General features: G+C 41.7%; 1 protein-coding gene across 1 annotated transcript; it reads right to left on the bottom strand.

Moving 5' to 3' along the window:
• Positions 1-2,529: 2,529 nt before the first annotated feature.
• On the bottom strand, positions 2,530-24,086 carry SLAMF6 (SLAM family member 6). The gene is made up of 8 exons (XM_068966356.1): positions 23,981-24,086; positions 11,762-12,085; positions 8,937-9,200; positions 8,383-8,448; positions 7,612-7,650; positions 6,340-6,419; positions 4,308-4,382; positions 2,530-3,000 (listed from the first exon to the last, which is right to left on the bottom strand). Exons 1-8 carry the CDS (start codon positions 24,084-24,086, stop codon positions 2,953-2,955), a joined length of 1,002 nt encoding a protein of 333 aa, XP_068822457.1. The 3' UTR covers positions 2,530-2,952.
• Between the last annotated feature and the right edge of the window lie 720 nt (positions 24,087-24,806).

Genomic DNA, 24,806 nt, shown 5'->3' with positions numbered 1-24,806 from the left:
ATAATAAATGACATAGAAGGTGTGATAGAATAATAGGGGGATGTATTTCAGATAGAAGGGCGTGGGAAGGTCTCTCTTGGAATGTGACATAGGTAAGCTGACACCTAAAAATAAGGAGAAACCAGGCAGGCAGAGGAAGGGCCTTGAGGCAGAAGTAAATAGGTCTGTTAACATAGATCATTCTTTCCTCTAATAAGGGAGATAAAAGAAGATCTCAAAGGCTAAATAGAGATAGTGGAGGAAGAATGATGCTAGTTGAGGGCGGGATGGGCCAGAGTGTCTAAAGCCATGTATATTCAACTTTTATCCTGAGTACATTAGGAAGTCTTGAAGTATTTTAAGCAGACAAGTGAAGGATCTGATTTATGTTAAAAACAATACTTTGGCTATGTCATGGAGAATGGATTTGAGGGAGCCAAGAGCAAATATTGGGGAGAATTGCTCTGAGTTTATTGTAGCATTCAGGTTGAAAGGATGATGGTTGTACATCGGATGGTGGTTGCAGATTTGGAGAAAAGTGAAGTCCACTCATTGGAGGTAGAGTGCAAAGGGCCTGGTTATAGAGAAGCTGAGTTCAGTTCAGTTCAGTCGCTCAGTCGTCTTTGAATCTTTGTGACACCATGGACTGAAGCCAGTGATAACTTAAGTCCTTTATTTGTATAACAGGGCTGATCCACTGCTAGCCTCCTTTTTCATTGTAGGAGACCAAAGCTGGAAGAGGTTAGGTAACATGTTCCAGGAGGTATATCTAGTAAATGATGTATTATGATAAGAGCATTGGGTCAACTCCAGAGAAAATACACATAACCAACACACTGTATTCCCTCCCAGTGAGTCACAGTCCTGCTGCTTTCTAAAAGGAGAGAACTGGTTGCCTTCTGAATTATAACCTCTCTGCCAACCATGAGTCCATTTGCTTAGTTACCTAAGAGAAAGTCAATAACCAGACTCGTTTTTTTCGTTTTAACCCTTTCCCCCCGGTAACCGTAAGATCATTCTTTAAGTCTGTGAATCTGTTTCTGCTTTGTAAATAAGTTCATTTGTATCATTTGTTAAAAAGATCTGCATATCACTTAGTATAATAATCTCCAGGTCCACCCATGTTGCTGCAAATGGCATTATTTCATTCTTTTAGATGGCTGAGTAATATTCCATTGTATAAGTGTACCACATCTTTATTGTCTATTCTATTGGTGTACACTTAGGTTGCTTCCATGTCTTGGCTATTGTAAATCATGCTGCAATGAATGTTGGGGTGCATATATTCTTTTGAACCACGTTTTTCTTCAGATATGTGCCCAATAGTGAAATTGCTGAATCTCATGGTAGCTCTATTCTTAGTTTTTTTTTTTTTTTAAAGGAAACTCCTTACTGTTCTCCATTGTGGCTGTATGAATTTACATTCCCACCAACAGTGTAGGCGGGTCCCCTTTTCTCCACATCCTCTCCAGTATTTATTGTTTGCATATTTCTTTGGGTATTCAGGGTCTTTTGTGTCTTCATACAAATTTTAAGATATTTTGTTCTAGTTCTGTGAAAAATGCCATTGGCAATTTGACAGAGATTTCATTGAATCTGTAGATTGCCTTGGGTAATATAGTCATTTTGACAATGTTGATTCATCCAATCCAAGGACACGGTATATGTTTTCATCTGCTTGTGTGGTCTTTGATTTCTTTCATCAGTGTATTATAGTTTTTGAAGTACAGGTTTTTGTTTCCTTAGGTAGATTTATTCCTAAGTATTTTATTCTTTTTGATGCTGTGGTAGATGGGATTATTTCTTGAATTTATCTTTCTGATCTTTTGTTGTTGGTGTATAGAAATGTAACAGGTTTCTCTGCATTAATTTTGTATCTTGCAACTTTACCAAATTCACTGATGAGCTCTAGTAGTTTTCTGGTCTCATCTTTAGAATATTCTATGTGTAGTATCATGTCATCTGCAAACAGTGATGATTTTACTTCTTTTCCAATTTGGATTTCTTTTCTTTTCTTCTCTGACTGCCATGGTTGGTACTTCTAAAACTATTTTGAATAAAAGTGGTGAGAGTGGACATCCTTGTCTTGTTCCTGATCTTAGAAGAAATGCTTTCAGCTTAACTGTTGAGTATGATGTTAGTTTCAGGTTTGTCACATGCTAAGTCGCTTCAGTCATGTCTGACTCTGTGCCACCCCATGGACAGCAGCCCACCAGGCTCCTCTGTCCACAGGATTCTCTAGGCAAGAATACTGGAGTGGGTTGCCATTTCCTTCTCCAAGGTTTGTCATATATAGCCTTTATTATGTTAAGGTAGTTTCCCTCTATGACCACTTTATGGAGAGGGTTTTTTTCAGTTTTATTTATTTATTTTTTAAAAATTTATTTATTTTAATTGGAGGCTAATTATGTTACAATATTGTAGTGGTTTTTGCCATATATTAACATGAATCAGCCACAAGTGTATATGTATTCCCCATACTGAACCCCCCTCCCACCACCCTCCCCAAGAGTTTTTTAAAAATCATAAATGGGTGTTGAATTTTGCCAAAAGCTTATTCTACATCTATTGGGATGACCATATAATTCTTATCCTTCAATTTGTTGATGTAGTGTATCACAATGACTGATGTGCAGATATTGAAAATCCTTGCATCCCTGGGATAAATCCCACTTGATCATGATGTATGATCTTTTCAATGTCTTGTTGAATTCAGATTGCTAGTATCTTTTTGAGAATTTTTGCAGGCATATTATCTGATGTATATTTTGGCCTGGAGCAGATTAGGAAATGTTATTTGGGTCACATTCTGGAAATGTTATTCCTTAAATGTTTGATCTGGGTAAGCAGATTCAAGTCTGATAATCCTAGATATTCAAATTATGTTGTCAGGCAGAAACCAAGCTCTGTTCTTTCTCACGCGATCAGGAGCAGATATGTAATTCTGAAATTCCTTTGAAGTCTTTCAGAAACTTACACGACGTTGTGATGGGCAGTTGTCTTGGAATAAATGGGCTTCCTCTAATAGGAAAAAGAGAAAAATAAAGAAGGTCAACAGAAACCAGAGTGTCAGGCTGTTCCTCGTGGTTATAGAGGTGTCTGGAAATCACTGTGAGCAGATAGGGATATTCACAGCCTAAGGAAAGATTAAATTAAAAGAAAAATAAGTAGCTCACATCACTTTGGTGTACAGCAGATATTGGCATAACATTGTAAATCAACTATACTTCAAATAAAAATAAACAAACAGATCTATATTTTTAAAAAGTAGGTTCACACCAGTCAGAATGGCTGCAATCCAAAAATCGGCAAGCAATAAATGCTGGAGAGGGTGTGGAGAAAAGGGAACCCTCCTACACTGTTGGTGGGAATGCAAACTAGTACAGCCACTATGGAGAACAGTGTGGAGATTCCTTTAAAAACTGCAAATAGAACTACCTTATGACCCAGCAATCCCACTGCTGGGCATACACACCGAGGAAACCAGAATTGAAAGAGACACATGTACCCCAATGTTCATCGCAGCACTGTTTATAATAGCCAGGACATGGAAACAACCTAGATGTCCATCAGCAGATGAATGGATAAGAAAGCTGTGGTACATATACACAATGGAGTATTACTCAGCTGTTAAAAAGAATTCATTTGAATCAGTTCTGATGAGATGGATGAAACTGGAGCCGATTATACAGAGTGAAGTAAGCCAGAAAGAAAAACACCAATACAGTATACTAACACATATATATGGAATTTAGAAAGATGGCAATGACGACCCTGTATGCAAGACAGGAAAAAAGACACAGCTGTGTATAATGGACTTTTGGACTCAGAGGGAGAGGGAGAGGGTGGGATGATTTTGGAGAATGGCATTCTATCATGTATACTATCATGTAAGAATTGAATTGCCAGTCTATGTCTGACGCAGGATACAGCATGCTTGGGGTTGGTACATGGGGATGACCCACTGAGATGTTATGGGCAGGGAGGTGGGAGGGGGGTTCATGTTTGGGAACACATGTAAGAATTAAAGATTTTAAAATTAAAAAAAAAAAAGAAAGTGAAAAAAAATAATAAAATAAAATAAAGATATACATATCCTAACAACAACAACAACAAAAAAAAGTAGGTTAAAAACTCAGTTAAGTGTGGTGATCCTAGTATTAATACAAGATAACTTCCTGGATGTGTTTTAGGTGTGCCCTGAGACTTTCTGTATCCTGTATTTCTGGCATCTGTAAAATGGTCCCTTTACTATTACTATATTTGTGAAATCTTAGGTGTGAGAAGAGAGATAAGAATGTAAGAACAGCTGGCAATTATGGGCTTACCTCTTGGGGATGATTAACTTCAGAGTAGATAGTGGTGGAGTCATAGTTTTTCACAGGATTTGAGCTTTTTGTTCCCTGTAGAACACAATCATATTGATTTGGCTTACATAAAGAGATATGTACTCATGCATACATATATTCACATAAAGAGATATAAACTCATGCAAACAGATATATTCTTGGGAAAGGCAGTGTGACGAAAGAGGGATGATGTTAAAATTCTTCAGGAGGAAGGCTATGGAGTGTTTAGTAAGAGGAACTGGAAATCAAGCACCACTAGCTCTCAAATTGGTGAAGGATTAGTCATCTTTCCTTAGCCCCAAACTGAAGCAAAACACTCCAGTAAACCAGTGGGCTCATGAACCAGAGAAAGACAGAAGGGTGACCTTGTTGGCAGGTGATGTGAAGGAAAGAAAGCATTCTTGTCCCACATCCAACTCTACTCTCTTTCCTCCATTTTTAAGAACTAACCTACAAGGACTTCCCTTGTAGTCCACCAGTTAAGAATCTGCCTGCCAAGGCAGGGGACATGAGTTTGATTTCTGATCTGGGAGGATCGATGCTACATGCCATGGGACAACTAAGCTCATGCGCCACAACTACTTAAGTCTGTGCACCCTAGAGCCCATGCTGTGTAACAAGAGGAGCCACTGCAAAATGAGAATCCCCCACACTGCAGCTAGTGAGTGAGCCCTGCTCACTGCAACTGGAGAAAGACTGTAAGCAGCAACAAATACCTAGTGCAGTCAAAAAAAAAAAAAAAGAAAAAGAAAAAGAAAAACTAACCTACACTACCAAATGGTTATTGTATTACATCTTTGGTCTCAGATCTTTACTACCTATAACTGGAGGTATTGCCTGCTCTATTTTGCCCCTGTGATTCTAATAGCCTCGTCATCATGTCATTGGGGTCTCCTTGAGCATGGAGAACTGTTAGAATAGGAATACCTTGTCTTAAGAATGGCTCTGCTTGGAATAAAAAGCTTGATGATAACAGAAGTCCCCTGTGCTCATAGTTTTTGGCATTTTAAATGAATTAGGGTATATCTAGGGTGTTATCAAAACCTCTGAAACTCTCCAAAGTACCATGTTTTGCTAAAGAAAAAGTTAGCAAATTTGTTGGAGATTAGATTCTTGGTTTGTTGTGAGTGATTCATCTTGTCATCAAGAGAAAACTGGAAACGCAATTGAAATAACTAAGATGAGAGCACCTCTTCTTGTTTGCTATCTTTAAAGAGCTTTCCTTGCAAACATCTGTAAAGGGCTTTTTGAAGAGAGATTTGCTGTGAAATCAAGGTTTCTAGCTAGACCACTGCTTCCATTATTGAAGAATGCTGCCTCTCTTGACTTATTTTTCATTAGATGTGGAACTGGTCTCCCAGTATGTGTAGTGTTATTTAGAAATGCACCATTTGTAGGTGCTTTATTTTGGGGCTGATGAGGAATTACTGATGCATGGTGGGGAGTTCCTGATGCCTGACCAAGGCCATCCTGTTATGTCGCTAGAGGGGAGGGGACGATCGAGGGCTGCTCATGCCTTTATTGTCTTTCACAGTTGAGGGATTGCCAATTCTTGTCACTCTTTCTCTCTTAAGAGGCTCTTCTGAGCTCTGATATTTCCCCTACAAAAGGATGAGAAGACCCCTGATACAGAATTGTGTCCTTTGGGAACTCTCAAACTTGACTGAACTTTATCCATCCAGCAGATATTTACTGGGCTTCATGCTAAGACACAGGGGAAGAGAGAGGAAGACAATTTTCACTTCCAGGCAGCTTGTAAGTAAGCTGAAGGGATATGACTTACTGATGCATTACATAGTTAGATTAAGCAGTGTAAAGCAGGGTATGAGTAAACATTCCACTGGCGTGAGACCAAAATGGTGTAGAAAGGTCCCACACATAACTCTTGTCATTGCCTTCACTTCATCTCAGTGGTGTACACCATTTGGATTTAGTCAGATAATTGTGACAAGTTCATGAATAATGACTGTAAATAATGACCATGATGGAGTATAAAGCTGAAAGTACTCACCTTGTTTGAATGGGTGACCTGCGCATACACAGTGTTCCCTGAAGAGAAGGAAGCGTACTCTAAGTTACTCACAGTCTCTGCTGTTAACACAGGAAGACACAGTCAATGGCTGAAGGACTCTGGTCTGCTCTCCCAGGACCTTGTCAACCCCTCGTCACTCTCTGGCCCCAAAGAGGTAGTTATTTGAAACATTGCCCTTCCTTAGGGTACATTCATTTTCCCAGTCTTGGGAGTTCAGGGTTGAACCAGAACATTTTCAGCCATTTGATCTATTTCTGACCTCATCTCCTGGGAGAACATGGTCTTGAGCTACCTTAAAGCCTCAGAGTCTCTCTAGATTCACAGGAAGGGAAGCTTCTGGAACAAAACAGCACTGGCTTCACGGGAGCTAGAGAATCTCACTGGCGAGCATAAGGGAGCCAGATTGTCTCACATATATAATACTGTTCAACTTTTCAGAGCTCCTTAGAGTGGGTTTGATTATATTAGAGATGAGAAACTTGAGGCTCAGAAAGTTTTACTGCCTCGGTGCAGATTTACACAGGAAATTTACAGGAAATGATCAAATAAGAATTTGAATGCATGCTTCTGACTCATAGCTCAGTTGGTAAAGATTCCGCCTGCAATGCAGGAGACCCCGGCTTGCTTCCTGGTTTGGGAAGATTCTTGGGCTTCCCTTGTGGCTTAGCTGGTAAAGAATCCAGCAATGTGGGAGACCTGGGTTTGATCCCAGGGTTGTGAAGATCCTCTGGAGAAGGGAATGGCTACCAACTCCAGTATTCTGGCCTGGAGAATTCCAGGGACTGTACAGTCCGTGGGGTCACAAAGAGTCAGACACGACTGAGCAACTTTCACTTCAAACTCAATACCAAACCCTGGCTGAATAGAGTGACGGGGTCAGGCAGTCACGTTTGGGCATTTGATGCTCCAGTCCTGCCTTTACACTGCGCCTGCTGCTGATAATGGACAGGCCGTGAGCCCTTTCACTGGCACTTAGTCTCTCCATTGACAGGATGGGGGAATGGCCCTAATCCCATCCCAAGAAATTGCCTGAGTGACCAGTTTGCTTTCTTGTAAGGGACCCTGTAGGTCCCACAGGGGATAGACTTGCACAATTCCAGGTCTTCTTCCCTTGCACCATCTGGTCCATCTGAATAGTGACATTCTGACCGCCTCCTCTCTCATTATCTAGCCTTCTGATCACCCCCCTTCATTTCCATTTGGCTCTTGCCATCTGTTTAGTGACTGGGAACTAAGAGTCTGGAAGCTCACCAGGACACTGGGTTTGCTGAGTAGAGAATTGAAAGAAACCTGAAAAATAAAATCAGGAAAACTGAAATATGTGACTGTAGTGAGAGAAGCCTTCCATCCTCTACCCCTGTAGGTGTCTCTCTGGAGTAACAGCCCCCAACCCTTTGGCGCCCGGGACGGTTGGTGGAGGGGGTGGTTTCGGGATGATTCAAACACATTACATTTATTGTGCACTTTATTTCTATTTTGTGGCAATCTCAAGATAGTCTGCCCTGACTTTAGGGTTAGAGTTCTCATTCTTATGAGAATCTAATGCCACCCCTAATCTACAGGAGGTGGGGCTTAGGTGATGTGAGTGATGGCGTGTGGCTGTAAATACAGATGAAGCTTTATTCGCTTGCTCACTGCTGACTTTCTGCTATGTGAACTGGTTCCTAAGAGGCCCCAGACTGGTACTGGGTGTCAGGGACCCCTGCTCTAGAGGATGTGGTGGGAAAGGGACCCAGAAGGGATGGCAGGCAGACCCTGAGGCTGGGTCCTGCATTTTCTAGTAGGACAGTCTCCTTAGGAGATTAGCACATGTGTGTTCACAGCCCAAGTGTCGTCCCAGTGGACTGACTGAGCCAAGTTTGCATTTTCCCCCCCTTTACCTGTCTTGTGCAAGACAGAGTCTTGTAACAGCCCCACACTCTAAGTCTCTGAAGCCTGAAAGAAGTAACAATAAGAAGAAAGGAAAACCTGCTACTTTTCTCCTCTGAACAAATATAAATATCAATGCAATGAAGAATATACATGTCAAAACAACCACAATGATAATCCATCTGATATCCAGGTATTCATTTTTCCCATTAATAACACCTGAAAAGAGAGAGAGAGAGAGAGAGAGAGAAAAAAAGACATTGCACTTGAGATGCATTGAGTGAGGCCCAGAGTGGTATTTAGAGCCTCCACTGCATCTCTTTTAGACCATCTTTGGGGGTTGGGTGGGTTCATCTATACCCAGAGGTGCTGGGGGTCTGGGCAGGATTTCTGCAAGTGGGAGTCTCATTTAGGCAGAAAGGTCAGGGTGGAGCCTGGTAGAGACAGAAAGAACAAGCGATCTTGCCTTCCTAAGGACTTTGCTCCTGGGGTCTGGGAGGCTTAGAGAAATGGTTGGTGGAGGGGGAGGGAAAAGGAGAGCTCTCTAAAGGAGTAACAGACACAGAGCTCCATGGGGTGTCTGTCCTCTCCCAGCATCACTCAGCTGTCTCCCATTGGGCCACTGTTTTAGGAATCATAGAGGGCATGAGTGACACCCCACACCCCACAACACTCAAGGCCCTCAGAGAGACCTGAGACAGACTTACCTTCACAGACACTCTTGTCAGAGACAGAGGAGGATAAAGAGCTGACAGGATTCTCAGCTATGCAGGTGTAGGTCTCTTCACTGAGGCTCTTAGGGTCCCAGGATATAGAGAGATTTGTTTCACTATGATATGGATTTCCTGCAACCTGCCACCTGAATGAGACGTTATCATTTGGATTCTCCACAGAGCAGGTCAGCTGGATCTCACAAGTATTATTTTCAGACCGTTTGGTGTGATGGGCTACTTGTAAGTTGCTCAGTCGTCCTGTGTGCAGAGAAGAGGCCTGGATGAAGGACAAATGGCTTGGCTCGGCCCTCTGTGAAGAATCTCTACCACCTCCATGTCTCCATGTATCCCACCTGACACTGCTGTATCCTCTGTACATAACTCTGTGTGTGCTGCCTAATTGATGGGATTGAGGCCTCTGGTGACCAAATGATGAGGGACATCAGCATGAGACAGAGTAGGCGGTGGAAGAGAGGGAAGGGAAAGACTGGAGTTTCTGCCAGCTAGTCAGGTGATTTTGAGCTGATCACTTTAATTTTTGGAGCTCTAGTTTATTCCTGGGGTCATTCTAGCCCTTGTTCACTGCCCCTTGTGTAAAGATAATTTGGAGACTATGCAGCCCAGCCTTAGACAGTTCAGAAACCAGAAGAGCAGCTGCATGAGCCCTGTTTCCTCCATTATCAGAATTTTCCTAGCTGGGATGGAAGATAAAAGCTTAACTTACTTGGAGAACCAAATTTCCCACAACTTTGTTGGGATATTGGTTCTCATTGGATCTGATGCTGCCTCAAATGATAACAAAGTGATCTTGATGCAGAGTGTCAGCAAGTCAGAAAGCTGTGTGTTGAGAACTAAAGAATTAGGGAAGGAAGGAGTGAAGAAACAGAGCAAGCAAGCAGTTCATGGGAAGGAAGAAGTGCAATAGATTTGGGCATTTGAGAATGCACATGATACAGATACTTCTGAGAGCTGAGACCAGAAAATATTGCCTAAAACTGTGTCAGCAGCTGTGAATCAGTGTGAACATAGAAGCAATACAGGAAAACCTTCTGATCTAGACTTGGCCCAAGGGTTGAAACAAAGATGACCCAGTAAAAAATGGAATGACTCCAACTATCTCATTAGAAGAGATTAGGCAAAGCATTAAGTTTAGCTAACTGAGTAGGGGTTGTGGAACATACCTTAATTGAAAGGAATTTTCATGTCATGGCAAGAGTGGATTTGGAGTTAGGAAGACCTAGGTTAGAATCACGGCTTTGTCATTTACTGGCTACATGACCACGGACAAATTTTAGTCTCTGCTTGCCCCAATTTCTTCATCTGTAAAACTGGGCAATAATACCTACTTCTTGGATAATTATGAGGCTTAAATGAGATAGCACATAGCATAGCAATGGCAAATGTTTGGCTTGAATATTTACCTCCTTCAACCAATGTCTATTGCTGACCTCAAACACCTATATTGATATCTGACTCCACTTGATGAATATATAATTACCTGCTTGACATTTCCACCTGAATATAATGTATATCCCCAAGTCAACATGTCCAAAAATATCCTCCAGTTGTTCTCCACCCCTGAAAAGTAGAAGCCAAAGTCCTTGTGAAGGCTCCCAGAGCCTTAGATGACGTGGTTCCCTATTTCCTTACTGGCCTCGTTTCCTGTTACTCTCTCTTACTCTGCTTGTTGATGTTTGAGCCTGCCAGACACAGGGAGGGCCTGTGCTGGATAGCTCTTCCCTCAGATATCTGCATGGCTCACTCTTCCGCCTCCAACTGGCTTTGGCTCTAATGTCATCTTCTCAATGAGGCTTATTATGACCCCTCCATTTAAAACAGACTGCTGCTTTCTGGCATTTCTGGTGGTCCTTATGTTGTTCTAATCTCTTTTTCCATGAGTTTGTCTCATGGCTTACATATTGTGTTCTTTGTTCATATATAATGTGTATTTTCATTATTGCCGCCATATCCTCTACCCAGAATGTCAGCCCCATGATGAGGTCAGAGATCTTTGTTTTGTTCACTGATGTATCTCAAGGGACTAAAACAGAGTCTTGAACATCATTCATGGTTAACAAATACTGTTGACTCAGTGAATAAACTTAACATGACTCACATTTTTCTTAACACTGAATCTTAGGCTACTGCTGCTGCTGCTAAGTTGCCCCAGTCGTGTCTGACTCCATGCGACCCCATAGACGGCAGCCAACCATGCTCTGCCATCCCTGGGATTCTCCAGGCAAGAACACTGGAGTGGGTTGTCCTTTCCTTCTCCGAATCTTAGGCAGTTACTCCCAATTAATTGATATTGGCCCATAAGATCAAATCTTTGCTATCCCTAGCTTAGTACACACAGATTAATTGGTCAATGTTTTAAAAAGCCAATAGTTTTTATCTTAAAATTCCTTTGCACAATTGTAAAACAAACATGTTTGTGTACCTTACATCTGTTTTTGTGTATATGCTTTTGAAGGAGAGGCACTCCAAAATGCCCTGGGAATGTATTGGCATTCAGTCTCAAGAGTGCGGTTGTTGCAGAAGTTGTACTTGGTCTTCTAAATAGTCGCAGAAGAAACTTGTCTCAACAAGCATAATGGAGCCTGGTACAGGGTCAAGGAGTCATAAGATTTAGGTTCTAATCTCAGCTCTGTCACTAACTGCTGTGCAATGTCATTGAATTGTTTTGTTTCTGGACCTCAGTCTAGCTCCAAATGCCATACTTTTTACCACAAGTCTATAGTGCATATTTGCAGTCACATAGAATTGAAATATATACTATTTTTAAGTCCATACAAAATTAAGCCCAAGTTTTGACTCACTGAAGATCTGCAGGTTATAATCGGTGTTCAGATAAGAGGTTGATGTGGTTATCTGTGCACGGTAATGTCCCACGTCTGCCATTGTCAGATTGTTGATCTGCAAGGAGTAGGACTTGGTGACATTCAGTTGATCTTTCCGTTTTGGATCAGTCACCTGTATTTTTGCTTCTTTTGGCGATATGAAGATGACAGAGTTTCCCTTGTGAAGCCAGGTGATGGACATGATATTCTCTTTCGCAGGAAAGTTTGAGGAAAGAGTTACAGACTCCCCCAGGACCCCGTTCACAACCAGTGGGGGTGAGCTGGCTTCTGAAACTGAGTTCCCTGTGAACACAGAAAGGAAACTGTTGTGACTTTCCCTTCCCTGCCCCTACTTCCCACACCCTTTCTCCTTATGCTCCCAGTCTGTTAGAGCTCGCTGACACCGAAGCCCAAAGATAAGATGAAGAGGAAAAGGGTTGGGAGGAGTGCTGAAGTAGACAATCATCACAGAGGCTCCACCAACAAAATGCCTGGCACCCTTGGTTGATGAGTAGTTGGTCCCAGCCAGTCTACCTGTGACCAGCTAGATGCCACACTAGCTGGTCACACCTGGGTCATAGCCATACTATCTGACCCCAGCCTCTGAGTTATCTGGGCATGAGATGGAGCGGGACAACTGCATCCAATCCCTGGCACAGATTTCAAAAACTGCAACTCTTTACTGATGAAATAGAATTAAAGCTTGACATTTAGTAAATACCTGCTGTGTTCAACATAGTAGGCTTGTGAGATTTAAAGGACTAATAGGAATTTACAGTTCTTATACTTTATTTCATCTGATACTGACAACAATTTTGACAAGTAGGATGAATATTATCATATCTATTTACAGACAAGGATCTGAGGCACAGACTAGTTAACTAATTTTCCTAGGGTTGCCCAGCTAAAGAATAACAGAGTTGGGATTCAGATCCACCTCTTTTGACTCTAACTATTTTGTGCTCCTTGCATGATACCAGAAGATATCTTTTCTGCTCCCAAAAGATAATTGTCTAGGAGTTGAGAAGATAAAAACTGGTAAGTATAAAATTAATACATATAACTTCAAAGTAACATGTAATGGTTACACTCTCATGAGCCTATCTCAGAGCCATTAATGTTTGAGCAAAAAAGGTGAAATGGTTACAATAATTTTTAAAGAAGATTCTTCCTTAACATCCTTTGCCAAATTCCTAGCATTTATCATACTATTTTGTAGCCTTCTATTCTCTTCTTATCTTAACTTAATCATCTTATTTAATAGTTATCTTAATTATCTTTATATCTGAGCACAGAGCCTGACACAAAGTAGGATATGGAAACATTTGAGTGAATCAATGAATAAGTAACCATTACCACTAGGATTCAGCAATATGTGAACTGAGAACCTCCATATGTTCAAGCTGGATTTAGAAAAGGCAGAGAAATCAGAGATCAAATTGCCAACATCCACTGGATCACAGAGAAAGCAAGAGAATGCCAGAAAAAAACATCTACTTCTGCTTCATTGACTACGCTAAAGCCTTTGACTGTGTGGATCACAACAAACTGGAAAATTCTTAAAGAGATGGGAATATCAGACCACCTTATCTGTCTCCTGAGAAAGCTATATGCAAGACAAGAAGCAACAGTTAAAACTGGGCGTAGAACAACAGACTGGTTCAAAATTGGGGAAGAAATATGTAAAGCCTGTGTATTGTCACCCTGATTACTTAACTTATATGCAGAGTACATCATGTGAAATGCCAGGGTGGAGGAATTACAACCTGGAATCAAGATTGCCCAGAAAAATATCAGCAACCTCAGATATGCAGATGATACCAGTCTAATGGCAGAAAGTGAAGAGAAACTAAAGAACTTCTTGATGAGAGTGAAAGAGGAGAGTGAAAAAGCTGGCTTGAAGATCAACATTAAAAAAAGAGCTAAGATCATGGCATCTGTTCCCATCACTTCATGGCAAATAGATGAGGAAAAAGTGGAAGCAGTGACATATTTTATTTTCTTGGACTCCAAAATCACTACAGAAAGTGACTGCAGGCATGAAGTTGAAAGATGCTTGCTCCTTGGAAGAAAAGCTATGACAAACTTAGACAGCATATTAAAAAGCAGAAACATCACTTTGCCGACAAAGGTCCTTATAGTTGGAGCTATGGTTTTTCCAGTAGTCATGTACGGATGTGAGAATTGGACCATAAAGCAGGTTGAGTGTTGAAAAATTAATACTTTTGAATTAGAATGCTGGGAGAAGACTCCTGAGAGTCCCTTGGACAGGCAAGATCAAACCAGTCAATCCTAAAGGGAGTCAACACTGAATGTTCATTGGAAGGACTGATGCTGAAGCTGAAACTCCAATACTTTGGCCACCTGATGCGAAGAGCCAACTCATTGGAAAAGTCTCTGATGCTGGAAAGATTGATAGCAGGTGGAGATGGGGACAACAGAGGATGAGATAGTTGGATGGCATCATCAACACAATGAATATGAGTTAAAGAAAGCTCTGGGAGATGGTGAAGAACAGGGAAGCCTGGCATGCTGCAGTCCATGAGGTCACAGAGTTGTATGTGATTTAGAGACTGAACAATCACAACTATTATCACAACCTCAGCTTTTTAAAGACCCCTTAGTTCTCAGGAGAGAATCTGAGTCGGGGAGGAAATGTCTCTTAGGATTTTTGTGCTCAACTCCTGGGTGAGCTCACACTTCCTCTCTCTAAAATTGTCATATGCATGCCTGTCACATGAACACTACTTTTCACCTCTTACTACATTTTTCCATCAGCATTGTAACATGCTGTTGTTTGTCATTTGGCCCTTCTTCCCTCTTAGAATAACACACATGAATATCACGACCAAAATCTTGAGTGAAAAAAAGAAAATTCAGATACAAATAGAATACAGTGGCATGCTTCCATTTATTTAAAGTTTAAAAACAAGCAAAATAAATCTATTCTTTTAAAAGTTGGGATAGGGTTACCTTTGCAGAAGAGGGAGGGAGAGCAAGTAGGAGGGAGCATAGTGGGGGCTTTCTAGGCTGCTGGTTATGTGCCGTTTCTTAACCTATGTCTGGATACACAGATTTGTTCATTTTATGATGATTCATTGAACTGACACTTAGGATTCTCTATTTCAGTAAAAGAGGTTAAACTACAAAAAGCAAAACAAAATAATTGCAATGGCCTATGCGGGACAAGGGCTTCCCTGGTGGCTCAGATGGTAAAGAGTCTGCCTGCAGTGTGGGAGACCTGGGTTCGATCCCTGGGTTGGGAAGATCCCCTGGAGAAGGAAATGTCAACACACTCCAGGACTCTTGCCTGGAAAATCCCATGGATGGAGGAGCCTGGCAGGCTACAGTCCATGGGGTCGCAAAGAGTCAGACACGACTGAGTGACGTCACTTTCTATGAGGAACAAAATGATCTGATTCTTTTTCTCTCTGGCCTAATTTCCTATAACTCTCCACCTTCTTTCCTTCCCAGCTCACATTATGCTGGCCTGGTTCTTCCTTGAAAGGCCAGGGCTGTACACTTGTAATTGCCTCTGTCTGGAATGCCCTTCCCCCAGGTGTCCACATGGCTCACTCTTTCGTCTCCATAAGGTCTTTAACTCAAACTTGCCCTCTCAAGGAGGTCTTCTATGACCACACTTTCCTCACCAGTTCTCACTGCTGTACACTCACTGCCTTTGAATTTGTTTTTCTCTGTAATATTGTCTACCACACTTTGTAATTCGCATATTTGTTTTATGTTCTTTTCCCCTTCCACTAGAATATAATCTCCACGAAAGCAAGAATTTTTGTCTGTCTTGTTCACTGTGGTGGGCATTCTTGAACAGTGCTTGGCACATAGTAGGCCCTGGTGGTTCAGTGGAAAAGAATCTGCCTGCAGTGCAAGAGACACAAGAGATGTGGGTTCAGTCCCTGGGTTGGGAAGATTCCCTAGAGGAAGGCATGGCAATCCATTCCAGTATTCTTGCCTGAAAAATCCCACAAACAGATGAACCTGGTAGTCTGCAGTCCGTGGGGCTGCAGAGTCGAACATGACTGAGCATGCGCATGAACACTGTTAAGTGAATGAGTACATCTCCACTCCTTATCTCAGAGTTTCTGTGCCAAGGATGTTTAGGTCCAATTCCTCTTGGTAAGGAATCTCGGCCTATCCTGTGGCCCAAGGACTCTTCAGGAACTGTTCTTCTTCGTCTAGCACAGACTTTTTAGCTTCCTTTGTTTTTACAGATTGAAATCCTTCATTTATTTAGCAATCATTTTACTATTTGCTCAGCTGTATGCCAATTCAGTGAGTAAAAGCCTTAGAAATCATGGCATTCAGAGCATATTTATTAGATTCCTTTTATATACTAGTATCTGGGCTGATGACTGTGAATACAAATATGAATAAGACACTGTTTGTCTTCTGGGCTCACCTTGTGGTAGAGAAGCCTGACAGGTAAACACGTAGCTATGGTGTGGCGAGTTAGGCAGAGACCTAGGAAAGAGTTTGCTTCCATACTGCCCTCGCATCACTAATTTCACCCTGCACACTCAGTATCAAGTGTTTCTTTCTCTTAGCCATAATTATGAGGTTGCTTTCCTCTATTTTCCATACTCTTGAGTGTAGGGATTATGCTTATTATCTCTGTAACCTTAGCTTTTAGCACAATTTTGAGTCCACTAAATATCAAGGTGATAAGAGGTATATGCTCTCAGTTCAGTTCAGTCACTCAGCCGTATCCAACTCTTTGTGACCCCATGAATCGCAGCACGCCAGGCCTCCCTGTCCATCACCAACTCCCAGAGTTCACCCAGACTCATGTGCATCGAGTTGGTGATGCCATCCAGCCATCTCACCCTCTGTTGTCCCCTTCTCCTCCTGCCCCCAATCCCTCCCAGCATCAGGGTCTTTTCCAATGAGTCAACTCTTCGCATGAGGTGGCCAAACTATTGGAGTTTCAGCCTCAGCATCAGTCCTTCCAATGAACACCCAGATCTGGTCTCCTTTAGAATAGACTGGTTGGATCTTCTTGCAGTCCAAGGGACTGTCAAGAGTCTTCTCCAACACCAGAGTTGAAAAGCATCAATTCTTCAGTGCTCAGCTTTCTTCATAGTCCAACTCTCACATCCATACGTGACCAATGGAAAAACCATAGCCTTGACTAGATGGATCTTTGTTGGCAAAGTAATATCTCTGCTTTTTAATATGCTATCTAGGTTGGTCATAACTTTCCTTCCAAGGAGTAAGCGTCTTTTAATTTCATGGCTGCAATCACCATCTGCAGTGATTTTGAGCCCCCCAAAATAAAGTCTGACACTGTTTCCACTATTTCCCCATCTATTTCCCATGAAGTGACGGGACCATACGCCATGATCTTTGTTTTCTGAATGTTGAGCTTTAAGCCAACTTTTTCTCTCTCCTCTTTCACTTTCATCAAGAGGCTTTTGAGTTCCTCTTCACTTTCTGCCATAAGGGTGGTGTCATCTGCATATCTGAGGTTATTGATATTTCTCCTGGCAGTCTTGATTCCAGCTTGTGCTTCTTCCAGCCAAGCGTTTCTCATAATGTACTTACTCTGCATGGGAGTGCAAATAGTGAAAATGATGGGGCAGGAAGGGTTGGAGGTTGTCAGGAAAACACATCACAGAGAAGATACTGTTGTAGTATGGCTTTGAATAAAAACAAGAGATCCTTCATTGCTTGATTATTTCAAGAATGCCCTGCTCTTTCTTTGCTCTGTTGTTCCCTTTGACTGAGACACCTTGCCCACATTTTCCCATCAGGTGAGCTCCTATTTATCTTTTAAGGGTAAGTTCAAATTGCTTATATTTGTGGGGTTTTGCATCAGTCCAGGAGAGTAGAAAGGAGTTTGTAGTGGGAGAAAAGGAAAAGTTGTAGAAGGAGGAGAAGGGGTTGGTAGGAGTCATTCCCTGCAGGTCTAAGAATAAGATTTAAACCCCTGTGCTCAAGGAAGGTGAAGGTCAGAAACTGCTTTTGAAAAAGCTCACAATTACTTTTGAAAAAGTTCAAAAGCTACTCTGAAAGACTTCGGACTGAAGGAGAGCTGTTTTGGGGTCCAGATGATGCAGTATGGCCCAGAGAGCACAAGGTCTTTTTCTCTACTCTACCTGGAATCAGCACTGGTGCTTTGGGAATGTCCTAGATCTGTTTCTTTGGCATGAATATTGATGTTATCTGCAGAACATTGAGGTCCCCCCTAAGTGGTTCAGCTGATAGCAGATTTTGTTAGGACTAGAACCAGAAGAAACTAAGAATTGGGAAGATGCCTCATGACTGCAACACAAGGCTGCTTTAGGGATACATGGGAAGTTCTCTTGTTAGTCACTGGGGGCCACTTGGAGTATGGGGTTGGTGCTGAGGCCTTGCTCATCCTCTGGTGTGGACGTTGACTCAGCAGAAATTTGGGGTATGTTTGTTTACAAGTTTCACTCACTCTGGGAACATGGATAGTGTCTTCATCAGCTTATTTTGCCCTCAGAATCTAGCCCAGGGAACCTGGAATACTGAATAGGTTAAGATTAGAACGTGAAGTGTCTTGAATAATTATCTGAATGATTCTTTTTTTTGAATGTAGTAAGACATGCGAAGAGTTGACTCATTGGAAAAGACTCTGATGCTGGGAGGGATTGGGGGCAGGAGGAGAAGGGGACGACAGAGGATGAGATGGCTGGATGGCATCACTGACTCGATGCACATGAGTCTGGGTGAACTCCGGGAGTTGATGATGGACAGGGAGGCCTGGCGTGCTGCAATTCATGGGGTTGCAAAGAGTCAGACACGACTGAGTGACTGAACTGAACTGAACTGAAGAAAAATGGAGTATTTTTGAGAAATGAGAAAGAATAAAGAAAACAGGTAAGACTGAGTTGATTCTGGAAAAATGGCAGAGAAACTTTGGGTAATCTAACCTAGGGGACTGGCTCAGGCCTATCTAAAGGAAAGAGAAATATAGTGGGCTGTTTCAGCTCAGCATGAAACAAGTTCAGAAGGAGGGTAGAAAATATATGAATAGCCAATAAGCACATGAAAAGATGCTCAATATCATTAACTGTGAGGGAAATGCAAATCAAAAACCTCTATGAAATGTCTTTATATCTACTAAAATGGTGACTAATAATAATAACAACAATAAAAATAATTGAAAAATACATGTTGGTAAGGATGTGGAGAAATTAGAACACATTGCTGGTGGGAATGCAAACTGGTACAGCCACTGTGGAAAAACTGTTTAGTGATCCCTCAAAAAATTAAGTACAGCATTATCATATGATCAGCAGTTTCATTCCCAGAAGAACTCAAAACAAAAACTTGTACAAAAGTCTTCATAATAGCACTATTTGAAAAAGCCAAAAGCTGGAAACAATACAAGTGTCCATCAGGAGGTGTGTGGATGAATAAGTTATGGTATGCACATACAGTGGAATATCATTCAGCAACTAAAAGGAATGAAGTATCAATGCATGATACAATAGGAATAAACCTTGAATACATTTTACTAAGAGAAAGAAGTTAGACATAAAAATTCACAGAATACATGATTTCATTTATATGAAATGTCCAGAATAGGTGAACTCATTGAGACAGAAAGCAGATTAATGTTTGAAGGGGGGGTAGTTGGGGAGGGAAATGAGAAGGGATTGCTTAATGAGTACAAGGTTTTCTTTTGGGGTGATGAAATGTTCTGGAGCAATGGTTACCCAATGCTGTGAATTTACTAAATGTCACTGAATTTGTACACTTTAATATTATTATTTCATGTTTTGTGAATTGCACCTTAATGAAAAAAAAAAATGGAAGAAAGACAACAGTCTGCTTGTGCATGGAGACACAACTGAGGCTAGATCTGGAGTGAGATGGAAAACTGGGAGGCTTGGAAGGCTGGTAGTCCAGGGGGCACTGATTGCAGATTCTGAGAAGTGGAAAGACCCAGTCGTTCTTGATGATAATGACAAAATGTAAAACAACTCTCTGCCCGTGGTGAGCAACAATAAACATTGATAGGTGTGGATGGTTGGTAAGAAGTAGATAATGCTGCTCAGGGGAAGGGGAGTCATTGGATTATAGTCTGTGAGCAGAAAAACCTGCAAAGTTTTTGGCTCAAAACCTCAGAATCATTTGGTTGGCCCATGTGTATTGGTTGTAACATATATTTCCTACTACTATTCTCTCTTGCACATCAGAATACCTGTATCTGCTTCTTGCAAACACACTCAAAGAACTAGTTCTTATTTCTCCATCCTTCCAACCCCATTATGACTAAAGTCTTACATGTGGCCCATGGAACAGTGCTGGTGTTGCTTGAGAACTTGTCATAAATGCAGAGACTTAGTCTCCTTTCCAGAATCAGCATTATAATAAGATCCCCTAGTACTTTGTATGCATACTAACATTTGATAATGTTTCATGTTCCCTTTTCACTTTCATACACTGGAGAAGGAGATGGCAATCCACTCCAGTGTTCTTGCCTGGAGAATCCCAGGGAGGGGGAGCCTGGTGGGCTGCCGTCTATGGGGTCGCACAGAGTCAGACATGACTGAAGTGACTTGGCAGCTAACATTTGATAAGTTCCCACCTAGAAAGAATTAAATGTAGAAGCAAGTGAGATTCATTTTCTCCAGGGCATGATGATGTTTGATCTCAATTATACCTATTGGAATTATTTCTTAACATGGTTTATCTTTACAGCTAAATTTCCTAAAAGGAGCAAGTTATGGTGTCTGGCCCCTTGAAAGAATATAGGCTGGCATGAGTCATCTTCCTTCATGCTTGCTTCAAGACTGATTTTATTTGTACCATACTCTAGTCACAGTGGTTTTCTTTCCCTCCCTTAATCATTCTGAGCTCTTCCTTGCACCAGGGCCTTTGCACATGTAATGTCCACTGCTTTGAATGCTTCTTCATTAGACTCTTCCCTTGTTTGACTTCTCTTTAAATATCAGTTGAGATGCTACCTTTCCAGAAAATCCTTTCCACACCACCTCTATCTTGTTTTTCTATCCCATGGTCCTGAAACCAAGCAGGACCCTGTGGGGCTCATGGACACAGAAGCCTTTCTGTCCTGCATATCTTGTTTGTAGGGAATAGACTCCAGTCTTCATGACCTTTGAATCTTCCCTGGTGTCTCAGATGGTAAAGCATCTGCCTACAATGCAGGAGACCTGGGCTCAATCCCTCAGTTGGGAAGATCTTCTGGAGAAGGAAATGGCAACCCACTCCAGTATTCTTGCCTGGAAAATCCCATGGATGGAGGAACCTGGTTAGGCTACAGTTCATGGGGGTAGCAAAGAGAAAGACTGAGTGACTTCACTTTCACTTTCATGACCTTCCCTGAGTTCCTAAGGGCAGATTATAACAGTTGCTAATCTGGAAAGGGAAGGCATGCAGACACAAGGGAGGAGCAGTTAAAAACAATGGTGCAGCCTTGGGGCAGGGTCCTGGTTCTGCCTTAATGGATGCACAACAATATTTTTGAGCTCTTTATACTAATAGGACTAAGACTCCCAACAAATGGAAAATGCCAGCATTCTTCATTCCAGATTAAAGGAACTAGAGAAGCTCTTCAAGAGGGCAATGGCAACCCACTCCAGTACTCTTGCCTGGAAAATCCCGTGGACGGAGGAGCCTGGTAGGCTGGAGTCCATGGGGTCACTAAGAGTCAGACATGACTGCGCCACTTCACTTTCACTTTTCCTTTCATGCATTGGAGAGGGAAATGGCAACCCAGTCCAGTGTTCTTGCCTGGAGAACCCCAGGGACAGGGGAGCCTGGTGGGCTGCTGTCTATAGGGTCGCACAGAGTCGACATGACTGAAGCAACTTAGCAGCAGCAGAGAAGCTCTTCTAGAAGACCACCTCAGGCCAGATTAAAGGGACCACAGAAATTCATCAGATTATCTGAGACCAGATTAAAATAGTACAGGCCCTGCACACACACTAATCTTATTAGCAATCCTACCCTTGCTATAAAACTCCTCACCAAATCCTCCCAGGTTGGGACACATGCTTTTTGGGAGCTGAAGCCTGCTGTGTCTCCCTTTTCCTGGCAAACCAGTAAAACTATCCTTTTCTACTTCACCCAAAACTCTGTCTCTGAGACTTGATTCAGCACCAATGCACAGAGGCCGAGTTTTCAGCATCAGTACCCTGCTTATTATCTTCTTAGTATCACAGTTTATAATTACAAATACATTTATGTGAATATATAGCTGTTTGTAAACTATGCAGCATAGTAAATTGGTTATGAATAGACTCTGGAGCCAGTCTCCCTAAATTATAACCTTGCAAATTACTGCTTTCTTCCTGGACCTCAGAACACCTGCACACACATTCAAGTATGTTTCATTTCCTATACCATTCACTTCCCCCACAGCAGTGTGACAGTAAACAAGTTACTCAAGCGTCGTACGCCTTCATTCCTCTTCCTTAAAGTGGGGATAGGAATAGTGTATATTTCATAGGGCCCTTATGAGAAATATTAATGGGAATGTGGAGAAAAATGGGAATTTTAACCTGAGGACGTTCAGAATATTGAATTCTAGAGATGAGTTCAATTTTGCAATGAGGCAAAGACAGGGATCTCTTGTCTTTTCCTCTGTGGCTCCTGGGCCAGGGAGTAGCTCTTGAATGTAAATTTTTTTTCTCTTTCTGCTCTTGTACATTTCCCCCAAGTTTCTGTCCTCCTTACAATTTTCTCCTTAGCTTTATTTATTATTTCTATGCTGTGAGTTCCAAGCCTCCAGCCTCAGCTCTACCTCTAGTCCTAAATTTCCAGCTGTTTTCAGGAAATCTCATGAATATCACACTAACATCTTAAAATTAGTAGGTCCAAAATTGAAATCATCTTCTCATCACGGCTGCTCCCTCCTCCCCCTCCCAACTTTGTAAACTTTTTGGCTATTCTGTCTGAAATTTCACTGTCCCAATATTTAATCTCTCCTTTCCTTGCTTGATTTATTTCCTCCTTAGCATTTATCACTATCCAAAATACTTATTTGTTTCACTTATTTATTTTGTCTTTAGCTTGCTTCCTCTGCTAAAATGTTAACTCCGTGAGGGCTGAAATTTTTTTCTGCTTCATTCATGGTGTACACTCAGAAACTAGAATAGTGCCAGGCATCCAGTAGGTGCTCAATGATTGTTTATTGGATGACAATGAACTCTCTCCCCACTTCATTCCCATTGCCAGGTAATCTAGCTAATTCTACATCTGTGGCGATTCTTGCTTCTGTCCTCTCTCTTGTGCTGCTACCATTTTGATTCAACGGTCACTGTTCCTCAAAACTATCACAAGAGCTTGCCACCTACTGGCTAATGAAATCTGTGAGAGTTATTTCAAAAGGAGATAATAATAGTACAGACTCCTAGAAGTGTCAAAAAGCATATGTGTATGATGTAAGCATAGCATTTGACCCAGTGCCTGGAACAGTACAAGCCCCAAATGGATATTAACTATTTTTACCTGCTACCCTGGGCTAGTTCTGGGATAGCTTTCTTGTCTTGTCTCCTGCCCCTTCCTGTACTTCGGCCCCAGTGGACCACTCATGTTTCCCCAAAACCTGACATGAACCTTCAAGTTTTCCACATAATGGATAGCAGGGAATGAGAAGCATGTAGGATCTGAGAATTCCTGTCTGGCAGAGTAAGTATTGCTGGACTAGCTAGTCCCTGATTTGCATCAAAGGAAAGGAAAGCTGGAGAGTAGTTTTTTCACAGTACGCAAAAACCGTGAACACTATTTTGAGTGTTTTAGTTGGGTTCAGAAATTTCAGCTAAGCAGAACCATAGATTTTCAATATTTTCGATGAGGCTAAGAAAGAACATGTAACCTACTTGTGATCACACAGTAAGATAGTAGCTACTCTGGTGAGAAGGCTCCTTTTCTTAACCTTAGCTATCTTTATATCACAACATGCTGGCTATAAACCCCAGTGGTGTCTTAGAAAAGCTCATTTCCCATGCCCCAGCGTATAATTCATTTAAATGCAGACACAGTTGAAGCTGTTAACTCTAAATGATCTCAGGTGGTAAGCTTTTAAGTTGAGAGGCAATGGCAGTTTATCAGGCACCTCTGTGAGCCCCACCGGATCCCTTAGTAGAGATACAGACACCTAAATGCAGGTGATTTAGATCGCGCAAACTGCACAAAACCAGGAGTCAAACATGAATGACTACGTGGGTATAGTTCAGCATTTACCTGGGCCAAGGCGGGAGACAAGCAGGAGAGACAGGAACAGCCAGATCATGCTCTTAGCAGTGGAGAATGGTGTTGGAGACGTCAAGATAGTCAGCGTTCTTGCCATTCTCTCATAAACTGAAAGTGCTTCTGATCAACGCTGCCTGTTTCCTCTCAGAGGCGTGGCAAGACCTTCTTCCCCCTCACTAAAAGTCCCAATTTTATTTTGTAAATTTGCTTACTTTTTTTCTGAGCTAAGTGCAAAAATCATGTGTGATGTGAACTGGAATCTTCACTACTATCAAATTAAAAAATAGTTACAACTTAAAAGTTGAGAGTTATGTTTTATTTGGTGGAAATTTTTAGGACTTCAGACCTGGGAGACAGCATCTCAAGTAACCCTGAGAGAAGTGTTCCGAGAAGGTGGTGGGGAGGAGTTAGGCTATATAGAAATTTGCAACAAGGGGCAGGTAGTCCGAACATCAAAGATTATTGTTACTTAATGAAATATCTCAAGTTAATGAATTTAGCACTTTTCTATGTATGAAAGTTGCAAGAGTCTGGGCTTACTGAAATCATTCTGTTCATATGCATCTCAGCTACCTGGGGCCAGCATCCTGCATTTTTTTACATCCTTGGTTCCTTGAAGTGAATGGAGGCAGTGTGATAGCTGTTGGACCACAGGTATTCTTCTCTTTCATGGTTGCACCGGAGCATTGGAATCACTGATGACTGTGACATTCTTGTTTACTGCTATGGCAGGAAATACTCCATTTCTTACTATCTATATCCTTTCTTCTTTTATTATGATTCTTTTTTTTTTTATTGTGGTAAAACAGATGTCAAC

This window comes from Capricornis sumatraensis, chromosome 2 (assembly GCF_032405125.1).
Source record: "Capricornis sumatraensis isolate serow.1 chromosome 2, serow.2, whole genome shotgun sequence".
Taxonomy (NCBI): Eukaryota; Metazoa; Chordata; class Mammalia; order Artiodactyla; family Bovidae; genus Capricornis; species Capricornis sumatraensis.
This window is presented reverse-complemented; position numbering and strand designations above follow the sequence as displayed.